General features: G+C 42.2%; 1 protein-coding gene across 1 annotated transcript in view; it reads right to left on the bottom strand.

The window, feature by feature from the left end:
* LOC130231473 (mucin-2) overlaps window positions 1–22,940 on the bottom strand; it is a 46,398-nt gene that overhangs the window by 4,641 nt on the left and 18,817 nt on the right. Inside the window, exons 19-34 of the mRNA XM_056460806.1 lie at window positions 22,345–22,496; window positions 20,974–21,112; window positions 20,666–20,770; window positions 20,398–20,577; window positions 18,674–18,910; window positions 17,293–17,449; window positions 17,076–17,204; window positions 16,619–16,766; window positions 16,474–16,517; window positions 16,173–16,388; window positions 1,994–9,490; window positions 1,652–1,911; window positions 1,243–1,414; window positions 978–1,082; window positions 851–891; window positions 638–766 (exon numbers count right to left, since the gene is read on the bottom strand). Coding sequence (XP_056316781.1) covers window positions 638–766; window positions 851–891; window positions 978–1,082; window positions 1,243–1,414; window positions 1,652–1,911; window positions 1,994–9,490; window positions 16,173–16,388; window positions 16,474–16,517; window positions 16,619–16,766; window positions 17,076–17,204; window positions 17,293–17,449; window positions 18,674–18,910; window positions 20,398–20,577; window positions 20,666–20,770; window positions 20,974–21,112; window positions 22,345–22,496 — 9,711 coding nt within the window. The remainder of the gene's footprint in view (window positions 1–637; window positions 767–850; window positions 892–977; window positions 1,083–1,242; window positions 1,415–1,651; window positions 1,912–1,993; window positions 9,491–16,172; window positions 16,389–16,473; window positions 16,518–16,618; window positions 16,767–17,075; window positions 17,205–17,292; window positions 17,450–18,673; window positions 18,911–20,397; window positions 20,578–20,665; window positions 20,771–20,973; window positions 21,113–22,344; window positions 22,497–22,940) is intronic.

Genomic DNA, 22,940 nt, shown 5'->3' on the forward strand with positions numbered 1-22,940 from the left:
GTTTAACTGCAGATGGTGCTCTAGGCTAGTATTTAGCAGCAGATGGCGCTCTTGGCAAGTGTTTAGCAGCAGATGGCGCTCTAGGCAAGTGTTTGGAAGGCAGACGGAGTTCTAGGCAAGTGTTTAGCAGCAGATGGTGCTCTATGCTAGTGTTTAGCAGCAGATGACACTCTAAGCTAGTGTTTGGAAGGCAGACGGAGCTCTAGGCAAGTGTTTAGCAGCAGATGGCACTCTAGGGTAGAGTTTAACTGCAGATGGTGGTCTAGGCAAGTGTTTAGCAGCAGATGGCTCTCTAGTGTAGAGTTTAACTGCAGATGGCGCTCTAAGCTAGTGTTTAGCAGCAGACAGTGCTGTATGCTTTACAAACAGCCGTACTCTGCCTGCATCCAAATTCCATATACCACTTGAACCTAAAATAGTCTGTATTTGACTGCTCAGTGCTCGACACAACAAAGGTCTGTTGTTCTGTCCATTGCAGATCTTGAAAATTCAGCTTTTTATTCAGTGAGAAAAGTAAGCGAATTCAATATTTGACCTAAAGGACACCGTGGTTCAAACTGGTTTGATTTTTTTTTTAAACAGCAGCATTTATAAACCAACAGAACTAGTCCTTCATTCAGATGTAAATATCCTATACCTCCTCAGGACAGTACATCATGCAGGCCAACGAATGACACTCTGGAGCAAGAAGGTTAGTTTCAGGATCAGTCTCCTGTCCACACAGACACTGCGTACAGGGATCGTCACTTGGTATATTCGAGCCAGGCTAGATAGTTAGAGGGGATGAAGGTGTTTTAGATATTTTCTAAGATACATATTTATATTATGAACCCATCATAGCTTGTTTTACCTGATATACTGTGTTATTTTGGACACAGACTTCCATGGGTGCTGTAGACAATAACGAATGAATGAATGCAACGTACAACATTGAAGAACTGTAGTGTTTACTGAGAATAAGTGGATCATATACTCACAGCAAATATACTCTGGACAGCAGGCATCTGCAGTTATGACTGGGGTAAGTGTGAATCCAGGTTGACATTGCTGTGGTGGAGTAGGACACAGACTCGGATTGCAAGCTGGAGAATAATAGTTAACATTATTGGTGAGTAATTCAACTTTATTTCTTTAAACTTAATTTTATGGTTCAAGCTGAATAGTTGAGAAATAGTGCTTAAGAAATAAATAAAATGAATAGTACTTAACATGTTATGTGGTATGATCTGTTCTAAAACTTACTGCAATTATGGATCTCACAGCAGTCAATTGCTACTACTGTAATAAGGATTTCTCCAGGTTTATCGCAGGTAATAGGTGGTAAATCAGGACAGTTTACAGGCCGGCAAATGACTGTCAGTGTTTTGCTGTCACACTCACACATTTGACATTCACTCCACCAAGTCTCATTGGGCTGCAAAACCAATAAATCTTGTCAGGTTATGTAAAAATAATCATAATTTGACCAATTAACAAATGACAACAAGTAAATCCAATCAGTTTCAGATCAAATAATTACATGCCTTCACTAATGAGTGTGTCATTTTATAATTCCACCTATGGCCAAATGCAGGCCATAGATACAATGAATTTAGATTTAGTTTTTCCATTGACATTTCACATATAAAAAACAGATTATTTGAAAATGTACCTGTCTAGGTGGATCAATGGCATCACACCTTGGCCGAGAGGGTGTAGTTTCTTCAGTGATTGCACTAGTTGTAGAGATTATCGTCTTTGGTTCGTTTGTGCCTGCTGTTGATGAACTAGAATATGTGGTTGTTTCAGGAGGAGTAGATGGTGAAGGAGTGGTTACACAAGATGTTGAAATCTTCACGATATTACAACTTTCATCACAGTATGCAGTGAAGCACCAACCAAAGCCATCGGTAACATTATAAATGATATCACCTGAAAATAAAATTCAGACAATTTTAGTTTCTCAGTTATCTAATATTTAAAAGAAAAACAGGAGCATATAATGTGTCTATACCTGACTGGAAATTTGTCCCATTCACAAAGCAACAAAACTCTGAGGTAGTTGAGAAAAGAGAGTCTGTAGTCACTGGAATGGTGAGAGTGAAAAATGGTAGTGTTTTTGTAATGGGAGCAATTGAGGTATCCATGGATGAAGATGAGTAGAAAACGTTTGTAGTAACAACTGGTGAAACTGTTGATTTGGTTGTTTCTAACGTTGTTCCTTCTTCTAAAGTGGTTGTGGCTGTAGTTGTCGGTTGGCTTGTTTGTCCAGTTGTTACCACCTTTGGTGGCCTGGTGGTGGACAACGTTGTCTCAGAAGTGCTCAGTTCGTTCTCAGTAACAGTCTCAGTTGTTGTTATTATTCCAGTTGTTTCAGTTGCTGTAGATGATTTGGATGTTGTGGACAAAATGCTTGGAGCTGATGGCTGCACAGTAGTACTTCCCTCCACAACATTGAAAGTAGTGGATGGGATGGATGCTGTGGTGGTTGAAAGTGTTGTTTCAGCTTTGATTGGTTTTGTTGTTGAAGATGGACTCTGAGTGCTGACCTCAAATTCAGTGGATGATTCAACACTCACTGTTGTGGACACAAGTGTAGTGACTGGTACAGCAGTTGTTTTTGTTAGTGTTGTTGGTTGAGTGGATGTTATGGCTGGTGATGTTTCTCTCACGAGAACGGATGTGCTTGATGGTGTTGAAGATTCAGGTGATGTTCCGGTAAGCTCCTCCACAGTAGTTGTGGCTGTAGTTGTAGGCTGGATTGTTTGGCCAGTTGTTACCACCTTTGGTGGCCTGGTGGTGGACAATGTTGTCTCAGAAGTGCTCAGTTCGTTCTCAGTAACAGTCTCACTTGTTGTTACTATTCCAGTTGTTTCAGTTCCTGTAGATGATTTGGATGTTGTGGACAAAATGCTTGGAGCTGATGTTTCTGTGGGTGGTTGGACAGTACTACTTCCCTCTACAAGGACAGTGGTGGACGGGGTCTCTGCTGTGGTGGTTGAAAGTGTTGTTTCAGCTTTGATTGGTTTTGTTGTTGAAGATGGACTCTGAGTGCTGACCTCAAATTCAGTGGATGATTCAACACTCACTGTTGTGGACACAAGTGTAGTGACTGGTACAGCAGTTGTCTTTGTTAGTGTTGTTGGTTGAGTGGATGTTATGGCTGGTGAGGTTTGTCTCACAGGGACGGATGTGCTTGATGGTGTTGAAGATTCAGGTGATGTTCCCGTAAGCTCCTCCACAGTAGTTGTGGCTGTAGTTGTCGGCTGGATTGTTTGGCCAGTTGTCACCACCTTTGGTGGCCTGGTGGTGGACAATGTTGTCTCAGAAGTGCTCAGTTCGTTCTCAGTAACAGTCTCAGTTGTTGTTACTATTCCAGTTGTTTCAGTTGCTGTAGATGATTTGGATGTTGTGGACAAAATGCTTGGAGCTGATGTTTCTGTGGGTGGTTGGACAGTACTGCTTCCCTCTACAAGGACAGTGGTGGACGGGGTCTCTGCTGTGGTGGTTGAAAGTGTTGTTTCAGCTTTGATTGGTTTTGTTGTTGAAGATGGACTCTGAGTGCTGACCTCAAATTCAGTGGATGATTCAACACTCACTGTTGTGGACACAAGTGTAGTGACTGGTACAGCAGTTGTCTTTGTTACTGTTATTGGTTGAGTGGATGTTATGGCTGGTGATGTTTGTCTCACGGGGACGGATGTGCTTGACGGTGTTGAAGATTCAGCTGATGTTCCGGTAAGCTCCTCCACAGTAGTTGTGGCTGTAGTTGTAGGCTGGATTGTTTGGCCAGTTGTTACCACCTTTGGTGGCCTGGTGGTGGACAATGTTGTCTCAGAAGTGCTCAGTTCGTTCTCAGTAACAGTCTCAGTTGTTGTTACTATTCCAGTTGTTTCAGTTGCTGTAGATGATTTGGATGTTGTGGACAAAATGCTTGGAGCTGATGTTTCTGTGGGTGGTTGGACAGTACTACTTCCCTCTACAAGGACAGTGGTGGACGGGGTCTCTGCTGTGGTTGTTGAAAGTGTTGTTTCAGCTTTGATTGGTTTTGTTGTTGAAGATGGACTCTGAGTGCTGACCTCAAATTCAGTGGATGATTCAACACTCACTGTTGTGGACACAAGTGTAGTGACAGGTACAGCAGTTGTCTTTGTGAGTGTTGTTGGTTGAGTGGATGTTAAGGCTGGTGAGGTTTGTCTCACAGGGACGGATGTGCTTGATGGTGTTGAAGATTCAGATGATGTTCCCGTAAGCTCCTCCACAGTAGTTGTGGCTGTAGTTGTAGGCTGGATTGTTTGGCCAGTTGTCACCACCTTTGGTGGCCTGGTGGTGGACAATGTTGTCTCAGAAGTGCTCAGTTCGTTCTCAGTAACAGTCTCAGTTGTTGTTACTATTCCAGTTGTTTCAGTTGCTGTAGATGATTTGGATGTTGTGGACAAAATGCTTGGAGCTGATGTTTCTGTGGGTGGTTGGACAGTACTGCTTCCCTCTACAAGGACAGTGGTGGACGGGGTCTCTGCTGTGGTGGTTGAAAGTGTTGTTTCAGCTTTGATTGGTTTTGTTGTTGAAGATGGACTCTGAGTGCTGACCTCAAATTCAGTGGATGATTCAACACTCACCGTTGTGGACACAAGTGTAGTGACAGGTACAGCAGTTGTCTTTGTTAGTGTTGTTGGTTGAGTGGATGTTATGGCTGGTGAGGTTTGTCTCACAGGGACGGATGTGCTTGATGGTGTTGAAGATTCAGGTGATGTTCCGGTAAGCTCCTCCACAGTAGTTGTGGCTGTAGTTGTAGGCTGGATTGTTTGGCCAGTTGTTACCACCTTTGGTGGCCTGGTGGTGGACAATGTTGTCTCAGAAGTGCTCAGTTCGTTCTCAGTAACAGTCTCAGTTGTTGTTACTATTCCAGTTGTTTCAGTTGCTGTAGATGATTTGGATGTTGTGGACAAAATGCTTGGAGCTGATGTTTCTGTGGGTGGTTGGACAGTACTACTTCCCTCTACAAGGACAGTGGTGGACGGGGTCTCTGCTGTGGTGGTTGAAAGTGTTGTTTCAGCTTTGATTGGTTTTGTTGTTGAAGATGGACTCTGAGTGCTGACCTCAAATTCAGTGGACGATTCAACACTCACTGTTGTGGACACAAGTGTAGTGACTGGTACAGCAGTTGTCTTTGTTACTGTTATTGGTTGAGTGGATGTTATGGCTGGTGATGTTTGTCTCACGGGGACGGATGTGCTTGACGGTGTTGAAGATTCAGCTGATGTTCCAGTAAGCTCCTCCACAGTAGTTGTGGCTGTAGTTGTAGGCTGGATTGTTTGGCCAGTTGTTACCACCTTTGGTGGCCTGGTGGTGGACAATGTTGTCTCAGAAGTGCTCAGTTCGTTCTCGGTAACAGTCTCAGTTGTTGTTACTATTCCAGTTGTTTCAGTTGCTGTAGATGATTTGGATGTTGTGGACAAAATGCTTGGAGCTGATGTTTCTGTGGGTGGTTGGACAGTACTGCTTCCCTCTACAAGGACAGTGGTGGACGGGGTCTCTGCTGTGGTGGTTGAAAGTGTTGTTTCTGCTTTGATTGGTTTTGTTGTTGAAGATGGACTCTGAGTGCTGACCTCAAATTCAGTGGATGATTCAACACTCACCGTTGTGGACACAAGTGTAGTGACAGGTACAGCAGTTGTCTTTGTTAGTGTTGTTGGTTGAGTGGATGTTATGGCTGGTGAGGTTTGTCTCACAGGGACGGATGTGCTTGATGGTGTTGAAGATTCAGGTGATGTTCCCGTAAGCTCCTCCACAGTAGTTGTGGCTGTAGTTGTAGGCTGGATTGTTTGGCCAGTTGTCACCACCTTTGGTGGCCTGGTGGTGGACAATGTTGTCTCAGAAGTGCTCAGTTCGTTCTCAGTAACAGTCTCAGTTGTTGTTACTATTCCAGTTGTTTCAGTTGCTGTAGATGATTTGGATGTTGTGGACAAAATGCTTGGAGCTGATGTTTCTGTGGGTGGTTGGACAGTACTACTTCCCTCTACAAGGACAGTGGTGGACGGGGTCTCTGCTGTGGTGGTTGAAAGTGTTGTTTCAGCTTTGATTGGTTTTGTTGTTGAAGATGGACTCTGAGTGCTGACCTCAAATTCAGTGGATGATTCAACACTCACCGTTGTGGACACAAGTGTAGTGACAGGTACAGCAGTTGTCTTTGTTAGTGTTGTTGGTTGAGTGGATGTTATGGCTGGTGAGGTTTGTCTCACAGGGACGGATGTGCTTGATGGTGTTGAAGATTCAGGTGATGTTCCGGTAAGCTCCTCCACAGTAGTTGTGGCTGTAGTTGTAGGCTGGATTGTTTGGCCAGTTGTTACCACCTTTGGTGGCCTGGTGGTGGACAATGTTGTCTCAGAAGTGCTCAGTTCGTTCTCAGTAACAGTCTCAGTTGTTGTTACTATTCCAGTTGTTTCAGTTGCTGTAGATGATTTGGATGTTGTGGACAAAATGCTTGGAGCTGATGTTTCTGTGGGTGGTTGGACAGTACTACTTCCCTCTACAAGGACAGTGGTGGACGGGGTCTCTGCTGTGGTGGTTGAAAGTGTTGTTTCAGCTTTGATTGGTTTTGTTGTTGAAGATGGACTCTGAGTGCTGACCTCAAATTCAGTGGACGATTCAACACTCACTGTTGTGGACACAAGTGTAGTGACTGGTACAGCAGTTGTCTTTGTTACTGTTATTGGTTGAGTGGATGTTATGGCTGGTGATGTTTGTCTCACGGGGACGGATGTGCTTGACGGTGTTGAAGATTCAGCTGATGTTCCAGTAAGCTCCTCCACAGTAGTTGTGGCTGTAGTTGTAGGCTGGATTGTTTGGCCAGTTGTTACCACCTTTGGTGGCCTGGTGGTGGACAATGTTGTCTCAGAAGTGCTCAGTTCGTTCTCAGTAACAGTCTCAGTTGTTGTTACTATTCCAGTTGTTTCAGTTGCTGTAGATGATTTGGATGTTGTGGACAAAATGCTTGGAGCTGATGTTTCTGTGGGTGGTTGGACAGTACTGCTTCCCTCTACAAGGACAGTGGTGGACGGGGTCTCTGCTGTGGTGGTTGAAAGTGTTGTTTCAGCTTTGATTGGTTTTGTTGTTGAAGATGGACTCTGAGTGCTGACTTCAAATTCAGTGGATGATTCAACACTCACTGTTGTGGACACAAGTGTAGTGACTGGTACAGCAGTTGTCTTTGTTAGTGTTGTTGGTTGAGTGGATATTATGGCTGGTGAGGTTTGTCTCACAGGGACGGATGTGCTTGATGGTGTTAAAGATTCAGGTGATGTTCCAGTAAGCTCCTCCACAGTAGTTGTGGCTGTAGTTGTAGGCTGGATTGTTTGGCCAGTTGTTACCACCTTTGGTGGCCTGGTGGTGGACAATGTTGTCTCAGAAGTGCTCAGTTCGTTCTCAGTAACAGTCTCAGTTGTTGTTACTATTCCAGTTGTTTCAGTTGCTGTAGATGATTTGGATGTTGTGGACAAAATGCTTGGAGCTGATGTTTCTGTGGGTGGTTGGACAGTACTGCTTCCCTCTACAAGGACAGTGGTGGACGGGGTCTCTGCTGTGGTGGTTGAAAGTGTTGTTTCTGCTTTGATTGGTTTTGTTGTTGAAGATGGACTCTGAGTGCTGACCTCAAATTCAGTGGATGATTCAACACTCACCGTTGTGGACACAAGTGTAGTGACAGGTACAGCAGTTGTCTTTGTTAGTGTTGTTGGTTGAGTGGATGTTATGGCTGGTGAGGTTTGTCTCACAGGGACGGATGTGCTTGATGGTGTTGAAGATTCAGGTGATGTTCCCGTAAGCTCCTCCACAGTAGTTGTGGCTGTAGTTGTAGGCTGGATTGTTTGGCCAGTTGTTACCACCTTTGGTGGCCTGGTGGTGGACAATGTTGTCTCAGAAGTGCTCAGTTCGTTCTCGGTAACAGTCTCAGTTGTTGTTACTATTCCAGTTGTTTCAGTTGCTGTAGATGATTTGGATGTTGTGGACAAAATGCTTGGAGCTGATGTTTCTGTGGGTGGTTGGACAGTACTGCTTCCCTCTACAAGGACAGTGGTGGACGGGGTCTCTGCTGTGGTGGTTGAAAGTGTTGTTTCAGCTTTGATTGGTTTTGTTGTTGAAGATGGACTCTGAGTGCTGACTTCAAATTCAGTGGATGATTCAACACTCACTGTTGTGGACACAAGTGTAGTGACTGGTACAGCAGTTGTCTTTGTTAGTGTTGTTGGTTGAGTGGATATTATGGCTGGTGAGGTTTGTCTCACAGGGACGGATGTGCTTGATGGTGTTGAAGATTCAGGTGATGTTCCAGTAAGCTCCTCCACAGTAGTTGTGGCTGTAGTTGTAGGCTGGATTGTTTGGCCAGTTGTTACCACCTTTGGTGGCCTGGTGGTGGACAATGTTGTCTCAGAAGTGCTCAGTTCGTTCTCAGTAACAGTCTCAGTTGTTGTTACTATTCCAGTTGTTTCAGTTGCTGTAGATGATTTGGATGTTGTGGACAAAATGCTTGGAGCTGATGTTTCTGTGGGTGGTTGGACAGTACTGCTTCCCTCTACAAGGACAGTGGTGGACGGGGTCTCTGCTGTGGTGGTTGAAAGTGTTGTTTCTGCTTTGATTGGTTTTGTTGTTGAAGATGGACTCTGAGTGCTGACCTCAAATTCAGTGGATGATTCAACACTCACCGTTGTGGACACAAGTGTAGTGACAGGTACAGCAGTTGTCTTTGTTAGTGTTGTTGGTTGAGTGGATGTTATGGCTGGTGAGGTTTGTCTCACAGGGACGGATGTGCTTGATGGTGTTGAAGATTCAGGTGATGTTCCCGTAAGCTCCTCCACAGTAGTTGTGGCTGTAGTTGTAGGCTGGATTGTTTGGCCAGTTGTCACCACCTTTGGTGGCCTGGTGGTGGACAATGTTGTCTCAGAAGTGCTCAGTTCGTTCTCAGTAACAGTCTCAGTTGTTGTTACTATTCCAGTTGTTTCAGTTGCTGTAGATGATTTGGATGTTGTGGACAAAATGCTTGGAGCTGATGTTTCTGTGGGTGGTTGGACAGTACTACTTCCCTCTACAAGGACAGTGGTGGACGGGGTCTCTGCTGTGGTGGTTGAAAGTGTTGTTTCAGCTTTGATTGGTTTTGTTGTTGAAGATGGACTCTGAGTGCTGACCTCAAATTCAGTGGATGATTCAACACTCACCGTTGTGGACACAAGTGTAGTGACAGGTACAGCAGTTGTCTTTGTTAGTGTTGTTGGTTGAGTGGATGTTATGGCTGGTGAGGTTTGTCTCACAGGGACGGATGTGCTTGATGGTGTTGAAGATTCAGGTGATGTTCCGGTAAGCTCCTCCACAGTAGTTGTGGCTGTAGTTGTAGGCTGGATTGTTTGGCCAGTTGTTACCACCTTTGGTGGCCTGGTGGTGGACAATGTTGTCTCAGAAGTGCTCAGTTCGTTCTCAGTAACAGTCTCAGTTGTTGTTACTATTCCAGTTGTTTCAGTTGCTGTAGATGATTTGGATGTTGTGGACAAAATGCTTGGAGCTGATGTTTCTGTGGGTGGTTGGACAGTACTACTTCCCTCTACAAGGACAGTGGTGGACGGGGTCTCTGCTGTGGTGGTTGAAAGTGTTGTTTCAGCTTTGATTGGTTTGTTGTTGAAGATGGACTCTGAGTGCTGACCTCAAATTCAGTGGACGATTCAACACTCACTGTTGTGGACACAAGTGTAGTGACTGGTACAGCAGTTGTCTTTGTTACTGTTATTGGTTGAGTGGATGTTATGGCTGGTGATGTTTGTCTCACGGGGACGGATGTGCTTGACGGTGTTGAAGATTCAGCTGATGTTCCAGTAAGCTCCTCCACAGTAGTTGTGGCTGTAGTTGTAGGCTGGATTGTTTGGCCAGTTGTTACCACCTTTGGTGGCCTGGTGGTGGACAATGTTGTCTCAGAAGTGCTCAGTTCGTTCTCAGTAACAGTCTCAGTTGTTGTTACTATTCCAGTTGTTTCAGTTGCTGTAGATGATTTGGATGTTGTGGACAAAATGCTTGGAGCTGATGTTTCTGTGGGTGGTTGGACAGTACTGCTTCCCTCTACAAAGACAGTGGTGGACGGGGTCTCTGCTGTGGTGGTTGAAAGTGTTGTTTCTGCTTTGATTGGTTTTGTTGTTGAAGATGGACTCTGAGTGCTGACCTCAAATTCAGTGGATGATTCAACACTCACTGTTGTGGACACAAGTGTAGTGACTGGTACAGCAGTTGTCTTTGTTAGTGTTGTTGGTTGAGTGGATATTATGGCTGGTGAGGTTTGTCTCACAGGGACGGATGTGCTTGATGGTGTTGAAGATTCAGGTGATGTTCCAGTAAGCTCCTCCACAGTAGTTGTGGCTGTAGTTGTAGGCTGGATTGTTTGGCCAGTTGTTACCACCTTTGGTGGCCTGGTGGTGGACAATGTTGTCTCAGAAGTGCTCAGTTCGTTCTCAGTAACAGTCTCAGTTGTTGTTACTATTCCAGTTGTTTCAGTTGCTGTAGATGATTTGGATGTTGTGGACAAAATGCTTGGAGCTGATGTTTCTGTGGGTGGTTGGACAGTACTGCTTCCCTCTACAAAGACAGTGGTGGACGGGGTCTCTGCTGTGGTGGTTGAAAGTGTTGTTTCTGCTTTGATTGGTTTTGTTGTTGAAGATGGACTCTGAGTGCTGACCTCAAATTCAGTGGATGATTCAACACTCACTGTTGTGGACACAAGTGTAGTGACTGGTACAGCAGTTGTCTTTGTTACTGTTATTGGTTGAGTGGATGTTATGGCTGGTGAGGTTTGTCTCACAGGGACGGATGTGCTTGATGGTGTTGAAGATTCAGGTGATGTTCCCGTAAGCTCCTCCACAGTAGTTGTGGCTGTAGTTGTAGGCTGGATTGTTTGGCCAGTTGTTACCACCTTTGGTGGCCTGGTGGTGGACAATGTTGTCTCAGAAGTGCTCAGTTCGTTCTCGGTAACAGTCTCAGTTGTTGTTACTATTCCAGTTGTTTCAGTTGCTGTAGATGATTTGGATGTTGTGGACAAAATGCTTGGAGCTGATGTTTCTGTGGGTGGTTGGACAGTACTGCTTCCCTCTACAAGGACAGTGGTGGACGGGGTCTCTGCTGTGGTGGTTGAAAGTGTTGTTTCAGCTTTGATTGGTTTTGTTGTTGAAGATGGACTCTGAGTGCTGACTTCAAATTCAGTGGATGATTCAACACTCACTGTTGTGGACACAAGTGTAGTGACTGGTACAGCAGTTGTCTTTGTTAGTGTTGTTGGTTGAGTGGATATTATGGCTGGTGAGGTTTGTCTCACAGGGACGGATGTGCTTGATGGTGTTGAAGATTCAGGTGATGTTCCAGTAAGCTCCTCCACAGTAGTTGTGGCTGTAGTTGTAGGCTGGATTGTTTGGCCAGTTGTCACCACCTTTGGTGGCCTGGTGGTGGACAATGTTGTCTCAGAAGTGCTCAGTTCGTTCTCAGTAACAGTCTCAGTTGTTGTTACTATTCCAGTTGTTTCAGTTGCTGTAGATGATTTGGATGTTGTGGACAAAATGCTTGGAGCTGATGTTTCTGTGGGTGGTTGGACAGTACTGCTTCCCTCTACAAGGACAGTGGTGGACGGGGTCTCTGCTGTGGTGGTTGAAAGTGTTGTTTCTGCTTTGATTGGTTTTGTTGTTGAAGATGGACTCTGAGTGCTGACCTCAAATTCAGTGGATGATTCAACACTCACCGTTGTGGACACAAGTGTAGTGACAGGTACAGCAGTTGTCTTTGTTAGTGTTGTTGGTTGAGTGGATGTTATGGCTGGTGAGGTTTGTCTCACAGGGACGGATGTGCTTGATGGTGTTGAAGATTCAGGTGATGTTCCGGTAAGCTCCTCCACAGTAGTTGTGGCTGTAGTTGTAGGCTGGATTGTTTGGCCAGTTGTTACCACCTTTGGTGGCCTGGTGGTGGACAATGTTGTCTCAGAAGTGCTCAGTTCGTTCTCAGTAACAGTCTCAGTTGTTGTTACTATTCCAGTTGTTTCAGTTGCTGTAGATGATTTGGATGTTGTGGACAAAATGCTTGGAGCTGATGTTTCTGTGGGTGGTTGGACAGTACTACTTCCCTCTACAAGGACAGTGGTGGACGGGGTCTCTGCTGTGGTGGTTGAAAGTGTTGTTTCAGCTTTGATTGGTTTGTTGTTGAAGATGGACTCTGAGTGCTGACCTCAAATTCAGTGGACGATTCAACACTCACTGTTGTGGACACAAGTGTAGTGACTGGTACAGCAGTTGTCTTTGTTACTGTTATTGGTTGAGTGGATGTTATGGCTGGTGATGTTTGTCTCACGGGGACGGATGTGCTTGACGGTGTTGAAGATTCAGCTGATGTTCCAGTAAGCTCCTCCACAGTAGTTGTGGCTGTAGTTGTAGGCTGGATTGTTTGGCCAGTTGTTACCACCTTTGGTGGCCTGGTGGTGGACAATGTTGTCTCAGAAGTGCTCAGTTCGTTCTCAGTAACAGTCTCAGTTGTTGTTACTATTCCAGTTGTTTCAGTTGCTGTAGATGATTTGGATGTTGTGGACAAAATGCTTGGAGCTGATGTTTCTGTGGGTGGTTGGACAGTACTGCTTCCCTCTACAAGGACAGTGGTGGACGGGGTCTCTGCTGTGGTGGTTGAAAGTGTTGTTTCAGCTTTGATTGGTTTTGTTGTTGAAGATGGACTCTGAGTGCTGACTTCAAATTCAGTGGATGATTCAACACTCACTGTTGTGGACACAAGTGTAGTGACAGGTACAGCAGTTGTCTTTGTTAGTGTTGTTGGTTGAGTGGATATTATGGCTGGTGAGGTTTGTCTCACAGGGACGGATGTGCTTGATGGTGTTGAAGATTCAGGTGATGTTCCAGTAAGCTCCTCCACAGTAGTTGTGGCTGTAGTTGTAGGCTGGATTGTTTGGCCAGTTGTTACCACCTTTGGTGGCCTGGTGGTGGACAATGTTGTCTCAGAAGTGCTCAGTTCGTTCTCAGTAACAGTCTCAGTTGTTGTTACTATTCCAGTTGTTTCAGTTGCTGTAGATGATTTGGATGTTGTGGACAAAATGCTTGGAGCTGATGTTTCTGTGGGTGGTTGGACAGTACTGCTTCCCTCTACAAGGACAGTGGTGGACGGGGTCTCTGCTGTGGTGGTTGAAAGTGTTGTTTCTGCTTTGATTGGTTTTGTTGTTGAAGATGGACTCTGAGTGCTGACCTCAAATTCAGTGGATGATTCAACACTCACCGTTGTGGACACAAGTGTAGTGACAGGTACAGCAGTTGTCTTTGTTAGTGTTGTTGGTTGAGTGGATGTTATGGCTGGTGAGGTTTGTCTCACAGGGACGGATGTGCTTGATGGTGTTGAAGATTCAGGTGATGTTCCCGTAAGCTCCTCCACAGTAGTTGTGGCTGTAGTTGTAGGCTGGATTGTTTGGCCAGTTGTCACCACCTTTGGTGGCCTGGTGGTGGACAATGTTGTCTCAGAAGTGCTCAGTTCGTTCTCAGTAACAGTCTCAGTTGTTGTTACTATTCCAGTTGTTTCAGTTGCTGTAGATGATTTGGATGTTGTGGACAAAATGCTTGGAGCTGATGTTTCTGTGGGTGGTTGGACAGTACTGCTTCCCTCTACAAGGACAGTGGTGGACGGGGTCTCTGCTGTGGTGGTTGAAAGTGTTGTTTCAGCTTTGATTGGTTTTGTTGTTGAAGATGGACTCTGAGTGCTGACCTCAAATTCAGTGGATGATTCAACACTCACCGTTGTGGACACAAGTGTAGTGACAGGTACAGCAGTTGTCTTTGTTAGTGTTGTTGGTTGAGTGGATGTTATGGCTGGTGAGGTTTGTCTCACAGGGACGGATGTGCTTGATGGTGTTGAAGATTCAGGTGATGTTCCGGTAAGCTCCTCCACAGTAGTTGTGGCTGTAGTTGTAGGCTGGATTGTTTGGCCAGTTGTTACCACCTTTGGTGGCCTGGTGGTGGACAATGTTGTCTCAGAAGTGCTCAGTTCGTTCTCAGTAACAGTCTCAGTTGTTGTTACTATTCCAGTTGTTTCAGTTGCTGTAGATGATTTGGATGTTGTGGACAAAATGCTTGGAGCTGATGTTTCTGTGGGTGGTTGGACAGTACTGCTTCCCTCTACAAGGACAGTGGTGGACGGGGTCTCTGCTGTGGTGGTTGAAAGTGTTGTTTCAGCTTTGATTGGTTTTGTTGTTGAAGATGGACTCTGAGTGCTGACCTCAAATTCAGTGGATGATTCAACACTCACCGTTGTGGACACAAGTGTAGTGACAGGTACAGCAGTTGTCTTTGTTAGTGTTGTTGGTTGAGTGGATGTTATGGCTGGTGAGGTTTGTCTCACAGGGACGGATGTGCTTGATGGTGTTGAAGATTCAGGTGATGTTCCCGTAAGCTCCTCCACAGTAGTTGTGGCTGTAGTTGTCGGCTGGATTGTTTGGCCAGTTGTCACCACCTTTGGTGGCCTGGTGGTGGACAATGTTGTCTCAGAAGTGCTCAGTTCGTTCTCAGTAACAGTCTCAGTTGTTGTTACTATTCCAGTTGTTTCAGTTGCTGTAGATGATTTGGATGTTGTGGACAAAATGCTTGGAGCTGATGTTTCTGTGGGTGGTTGGACAGTACTGCTTCCCTCTACAAGGACAGTGGTGGACGGGGTCTCTGCTGTGGTGGTTGAAAGTGTTGTTTCAGCTTTGATTGGTTTTGTTGTTGAAGATGGACTCTGAGTGCTGACCTCAAATTCAGTGGATGATTCAACACTCACCGTTGTGGACACAAGTGTAGTGACAGGTACAGCAGTTGTCTTTGTTAGTGTTGTTGGTTGAGTGGATGTTATGGCTGGTGAGGTTTGTCTCACAGGGACGGATGTGCTTGACGGTATTGAAGATTCAGGTGATGTTCCAGTTAGCTCCTCCACAGTAGTTGTGGCTGTAGTTGTAGGCTGGATTGTTTGGCCAGTTGTTACCACTTTTGGTGGCCTGGTGGTGGACAATGTTGTCTCAGAAGTGCTCAGTTCGTTCTCAGTAACAGTCTCAGTTGTTGTTACTATTCCAGTTGTTTCAGTTGCTGTAGATGATTTGGATGTTGTGGACAAAATGCTTGGAGCTGATGTTTCTGTGGGTGGTTGGACAGTACTGCTTCCCTCTACAAGGACAGTGGTGGACGGGGTCTCTGCTGTGGTGGTTGAAAGTGTTGTTTCAGCTTTGATTGGTTTTGTTGTTGAAGATGGACTCTGAGTGCTGACCTCAAATTCAGTGGATGATTCAACACTCACTGTTGTGGACACAAGTGTAGTGACTGGTACAGCAGTTGTCTTTGTTAGTGTTGTTGGTTGAGTGGATGTTATGGCTGGTGATGTTTGTCTCACGGGGACGGATGTGCTTGATGGTGTTGAAGATTCAGGTGATGTTCCCGTAAGCTCCTCCACAGTAGTTGTGGCTGTAGTTGTCGGCTGGATTGTTTGGCCAGTTGTTACCACCTTTGGTGGCTTCGTGGTAGACAAAGGTGTCTCCAAAGTGGTCAGTTCATTTTCAGTGATTTGTTCTCCAGTTGTCTGATGTGTTGACACAAATTGTGATTGGGTGGAAAGCGTTGTCCAAGGTTTTCCTGTGACTGTAGGAAGTGTTTTTGTTATAGGTGCAATTGAGGTTTCTATGGTTGTTGTTAAGATGTTTGTTGAGGTTTCAGATTCTGATGTTTTCTTCACTGTCGTGGGTAAGGATGTTGATGGCTTTGTTGTTACATATACTTGTTGTTCTGTTGAATGTTTAATTTCTCTAGTGGAAGCAGTTTGAAAAACTTCTGCTGTTGTTCCAGTGGTCAGTTGCTCTGGCTTCTTGGTCGTGAATGAAACTTCAGAAGTTGTGTATTCTATGGGCAAGTAAAGTAGTAATTGAATGTAAGTGAATGAACAATTTATGAAATATAAATCCTCATAAAACAAGAATTTATTTAAACAATAATTAGATCCATTTATAATTGGAACTAACTGATTGAGAAGAATTGATTTGTGCTTCTACAATCTTACCACAACAATTTTAAAACGAATGCATAAATTATGATTTATAATGCATCATCTCCATATATATATTTTTTATCTATATATTGAGAATAAACATGACTACAGACATGAAAAAGTACCTGGAGAGCTGAAGACAAAAACTGTTGTCGGGGTTGGTGTTGTGATCAGGCTGGATGTGGTCGTTGGGACTGAGGTCGTTTCGCAAGGAATCAAAGTTCTGTCGATAGTGTCATTGACTGAACATATGCCTGTGATACAGCCTCCAAGTCCATCAGTTGTGTGATAAATTATGTCTCCATAATTGTATGTGTCATTATTGTATTGGCATTTGCATGCTGAAAATGAAGCAAAAGTATTAGAAAACATATTTCATATACCATTTTAAACTAAACAATAAAACTGAAATGCTAAAGATCTTACCATTTACATCAAAGTCACAAATAACTCCAGTTGATGAACAATTACTAATTGAGGAAATAGCACACATATCATATGTTAAATCTGTTTCAAATATACTTGGGACACAAATGAAAAACAGGTGTATAAGTTAAAAATACACACATACCATGACTGACAGTTCTCTGTAGTTGGCACTTGCTCTCCAACCTCAAAATGTGACATGTCAACAAAACAGCCACAATCTTCCTGCTTCACACACTTCATGTGATCCTCATCAAAAACAGGCTGCTCGGGAGGGCATTGGGGATAGCAACCTAAAATTGTCATAAAAATATGATTTATTATATATTAACAAAAATATATGAATAATCCATCTATGATGTGTTTGAGAATCGAGTTAAGTGAATTAACTCTAAATAATTGTGACAAATATTTCCAAGACATTCTTCTATATGAATCCATTTTAAATAATAAAGTTACAAAAATATCTGTAGGGCATCTACATTGTGCACTGAGTATACTACACTGTAAATAAATATGTATTTAAAAGTACACAGAATATATTTCATGTCACAACATTGCTATATATCGCTCAATGTACTGAGTATTATGAACATAATCACCTTCAAGTGCTGGAATCTGGTTTGAACACTGTTCATCTGGATTTCTGCATGTCTTCATACAAGGAGCTCCACACGGTTTATAATGCCACTCGCATTCACCGGGGGGGTTGTAATAATCACAGAACAATGCTGCAATAAAAAGGGAAACCTTAAACTTCAGGATTTCAGGTTTACAGTTAGCTCTTCACAGCATTTGATATAGCTTTCATTGACTTACGGCAAATTTTCGGAGTTCTCCAGGCAACACAGGCTCCGGCCTCATTGCAAGCTTGTGCATATGCTGTTACAGCAGTGCAAAAGCACTCATAATCTCCACCACTATCACAGGCGCATGCGTCTCTCACACAGGCATCATAAAATGGAGATGGGTCGACCTGTAAAGCCATATTTATAATAATGTAGCTGTCACTAACAAGACAAGTAATGGATAATGTACATCCAGCCGGTTGGTTATGCAGAATAAAGATTTATCAGCAGATTTATACCAGTTTAACAAGCAGGTTTAGCAATAATGATAATATTGTATAAACAGATAGTTAATACTCTAGATGTAATCTCAGCATTCAATAAAGAACAGTGGTATATCTCTAAAATATGATTGTTTGCTTGAATTAATTTATGCTAGTCGGAAATAGTGAAAGGGTTTTTGCATTTAAGTTTGCAAGTGGGAAAGAATTATTAGTGCAGTAATTAAATATTTTTGAAGTGGGCTTTGCAATAATATGATCATGCAAACAATATCTCAAGTTATCAGGTATTCTTTGGAATGGATAATTAAGGGAAAATGTACATCTTGGCAATTGTTCTTGCATAACAAAGCCTGGCAAGTTAATCAGCTCCACTGCATGAGACTGAAGGGCTTTATTTTGTGAAAACAACCGTCTGGATATACATTATCCTACTTATTTCATGGCTACCTGCCACAGAACTAAACATTTAAAGACAACACATTGATCTGAACTGTAATATTTACTAGCTCTTTAATTAAGCGTAAAGCTTGCAGAAACAGAAATGAAAAAATGCAGATTACACTAACCTACTTTGTATTAGGTCATATGATGATAAGCATATAAATATGAATATAAATAAATTCACTATCAGTCAAAATGATTCAGGGTTTCCGGATGAGCCTGTCTTATTCGTTGTCCTGGTTGTTATCTGAGAATAACATACTTTGAATGCTATTATTGACCAATCGGAATTAAGAATATATGCAAATATATTTAGCTTATGGTGATTGTGCAGAGTGTGGGCGACATTTTGGCTCAGTGGTTAGCACTGTCACCTCACAGCAAGAAGGTCGCTGGTTTAAGTCCCGGCTGGGTCAGTTGGCGTTTCTGTGTGGAGTTTGCATGTTCTCCCCGTGTTGGCGTGGCTTTCCTCCGGGTGCTCCGGTTTCCCCCACAGTCCAAACACATGCGCTATGGGTGAATTGATTAACTAAATTGGCCGTAGTGTTTGTGTGTTCATGTGAGAGTGTATGGGTGTTTCCCAGTGCTGTGTTGCAGTTGGCGGTTCATTCCGCTGTGATGACCCCTGATCAATAAAGGGACTTAGCTGAAGGAAAGTCAATGAATGAATGATTGGAGTGCAAGTACCTGTGAATGGCAGGCTGTGAAGACGCTGCTAGTAATGATGCTGCACTGTCTCTGTGCCCAGGCCTCTCTGTATGGATTATGGGCACATGGATCTTGGATGAGGGTTGCATCTGGACAGCTGGAGAGCTTCCAGCTGTTTGCAAAATCAAGGGCTTGGACAGCAATTGCTTGGGTGCGTGTGGTGAAGTCATTGTTCGCGTTCCCATCATAGTTTCCACACAAACCACACACACGGCCCTGTTCATTTGAATAGAAGATTATTACTGACATGCATTTTTGCTTGTGTTCATATTGACCTAATATCTTATCTATAAGCTGTATTAAAAACAGCTCGTTCTGCTGCTTGATGTTGCAAACATGATGTTTTTATGTATAGTCATGAACACACTTGTTTGTAGAGCAAGTAGTTTATTATTCCTAGTCATTTCTCCCATAGGAAACTGAACCGGAAGTTCTAACACAATCGCAAACACGAGCGCACTTCCGCATCGCAGAGTAAGGTCAATAATAGAGGATGAAGCCAACAATACTCATAAATCATGTGGGAAGTTAATTTACATAATAACATTAGATAGTATAAAGCTGATATTTTACTGTATTTGACATATGTATAATATGTTCAGAATGTCACTGTGTAAAATAGTGCAATCCAAAGATAATCGCATCCAAAATAAAAGTTTGTTTTGACATAATATACATGTGTGTACAGTGTATATTTATTTATTATGTGTATACAAATAGACACATGCTTGCATATATTTGAGAAAATGTTTATCATTATTATTTGATATAAAATATATATGTATTTGATATTAATTATATATACATTTAAATATATATGTCAATATACAATGTCTGTGTTAAATTGAAATGTTTTTGTGTAGTTTTGTTAGTATGTATTTGTGTGTATTTCACATATACATATGAAATATACAGTATATAGTACACACATATATTATGGCAAAACAAGTTTATATTTTGGATGTGATTAATCTTGAATAATTTTTGCCCAGCAGTGGTGTAAACCTGTTTTGATAAAAATATTAACCCTGAAATGGAATTTATTTAAATTAACAACTCATGTTTGCTTAAAAACCTACATATTTATTTCAATCATAGCAACATTAATCAGGATAAATGTTGCAGTATTTTATTCTTGCATAAATATTCGCTTTCAGATGAACTCAATGCTCTAATACAGTGTTTCCCAACCCTGTTCCTGGAGGCACACCAACAGTACATATTTTGGATGTCTTCCTTATCTGACCCTTTCGTGTCAGGTTTTGGGGTCTTTTCTAATGTTCTGCTGAGTTGATTCAGGTGTGTTTGATTAGGGAGAGGTTGAAAATGGGTACTGTTGGTGTGCCTTCAGGAACAGGGTTGGGAAACACTGCTCTAATAGACATACAACAGCATTAAGTCCCAAAATTTGTGTGAGATTTTGGGGAAAGGATTTTGGCACAACTAAATATAAAATCAGTCTATTTAGTTACAAAAGACACCAAGTCCATATATATTAAACTCTAAACTGAACTAGAAAAGAAACATGTCTTAAAATGGTAAAGTCCTAAAATCCAGTGATAATATTTAACACAACAAAACAAAATGTATTGTGTATTTTGGCTCATTGATGAATTTTTTGACATTTTTATGCATCTCTTCTGACTCAAATCCAAAATCACGAGGACAGACATGAATAATAATAGAACTGGTCTTTTCCTCACATTATACTCTGGTCCCAGTTTGATGTGTATAGTTGTTTTTCTGTCCCATATGAGCATCAGTCCATTATTGGCCTCGATCACCAAGTACAGCCCCATGGTTCGCATCTGGTAGGGAATCTCCTCTCCTGCATCTCTGCGAACAACTTGGAAGGATCCATCAGTCAGTCTCAGCTCATTGCTCTGAAATAGAAAAGGCATCTCGATGTTTAATCCGTAGTATTTTAATGTTTGCTATGACTGCTTTAGTGAATGTCAAGAGTTAACCCACTCCAAGGAAAAGCTTGATAGCCTTGGAGCAAGTGGTGCCGGTGGATCCGCAGGGAATGTTTTCAGTGATGACTCTGAAAGTGCCGGAGGTGCTGTTGCAGAAGTCCTGCACATGGCAGAAAGATTAGATTTTTTGTTAATTATTTGTTTTATTTTATTTCATTTTTATTGAACGTAACAGAAAACAGTAGAAAAAACACAACCAAAAAACAACCAAAACAAAACTAACAAAAATCTTTAACAGAGATTTCTAGAATTATTTAGAGGCTTTTGGAAGTTTTACAATTATCTTAAGTGCAAAGTAAATACCTGAACGAGACTGTATTCACAGTTTCCACTAAAGACGTATCTTTTGTCATCAAATGTCCTATAATGTCCATCTCCGTAGATGCTGCATGTGGCACTGCACTGGTTTGTGGTACAAGTCCATCGTCTGTTCTTGCAGGAACTAGAAAACAAGAAATAGTTAAACACATGTTTGGGTTTTCATGTTTTATGAGGACTCTCCATAGCCATACTGTACAGATTGCATATGCTGTCCACTTTCCAAAAACCCTACTTCTAAACCCTTACAGGTAACAATTTGGAGTTCTTTATGAGCCATTTTCCTCATGGGGACTAGCAATATGTCCTCACAAGGTCGGAATCTACTGGTATTGCTATATTTGTGGGTGTATTTGTCCTTTAGAATGTGAGGAATAACAGGACCACACACACATACATATATACATGGTTTACAGGGACACTCCATAAGTGTAATGTATTTTAGACAGTAAAAACGCTTATTATATTGGCTTAACCCAACTCCTAACACTAAACTCAACCCTCAAAGATTATAATTAGCATATTTACATTTTTAAAATACATAACTTTGAATGATTTATGAGCCATTTTCCTCATAGGGACTAGCAATATGTCCTCACAAGGTTGAAATCTACTGATATTGCTACAATTGTAGGTACATTTAGTGCCAAATTTGAGGAACAGCAGGACCACACACACACATAATTGTATACATGGTTTACAGGGACACTCCATAACCCATTTCTAACCCTAAACTCAACCCTCACTGGTAACAAATAGCACTTTGACATTTTCAGAATACTTAATTTTGGAAAATTTATGAGCTGTTTTCCTTATGGGGACGGTATTACTATACTTGTGGGTATATTTGGTCCTCAGAATGTGAGGAATATCAGGACCACACACACTCGTATACATGGTTTAGAGGAACACTCCATAGGTATAATACATTCTATACAGTAAAAAATGATGATTTATGGGCCGTTTTCCTCATAGGGACTAACAATATGTCCCTACAAGGTTGAAATCTACTGGTATTGCTATAATTGTGAGTATATTTGGTCCTCAGAATGTGCGGAATAACAGGGCCACACACACATAGATACTTGTATACATGGTTTACAAGGACACTCCATAGGTGTATTTTTTATACAGTAAAAAATGCTTATTATATGGCCTTACCCCACCCCTATCCCTAAACCCAACCCTCACAGAAAACCTGTGGCAACGAATGTCAAAACAGCTTATTTTTAGGCTTTCTGAATAATCTAAACCAGCTTAATAAAGTACAACTAGGTCATACCCATGTCATTAGACAACATAAACCTTTGCACACATACACACACACACATACAAATCTTAAAGAGCTGAACACACCATGTATTACAGTCAATCTTAATGCTTTCTCCAGGCTGGTAGGTGTCTCCATTATGGATGCAGGGACACTGGTCTTCAACAATACAGCCACCTTTCCCATCAGACACCAGTCCAGAAGGACACACACAGCCAGAAACACACCCTGTGCTGATCTGCAGGCAGTCCACATACAAAAACATTCAATATGTAACCTTTCATTACAAATGAAGGCAACATTTTAATTCAAGGATCAATTCTCATCATTAACTAGTTGCTTATTACCCGCTTATAATTAAGATATATTAATATTTATAAAGTGTGATCTTATTCTACATCTCTAATCCTCAATCACTATAAATAAGCAGCAAATTAGGAGTTAACTGAGGCAAAAGTCATAGTTTTAATTTCTTCATTTTTAGATTTGTTAAACACAATATAACAATCCCATCTTTAAAAAAACCTGAGAGTAATACAACTGATTTAATATAATATTTAACAACGCCCTCCATAAAACATATAATTAATTAAATAAATCAATAATAAAATGATAAAGAATAATAACACTATTAAAATAAAATACTATAAATGTATAATAATAAATAATAAAAATACACACA

The sequence above is a fragment of the Danio aesculapii genome, chromosome 7 (genome assembly GCF_903798145.1).
Source record: "Danio aesculapii chromosome 7, fDanAes4.1, whole genome shotgun sequence".
Classification (NCBI taxonomy): Eukaryota; Metazoa; Chordata; class Actinopteri; order Cypriniformes; family Danionidae; genus Danio; species Danio aesculapii.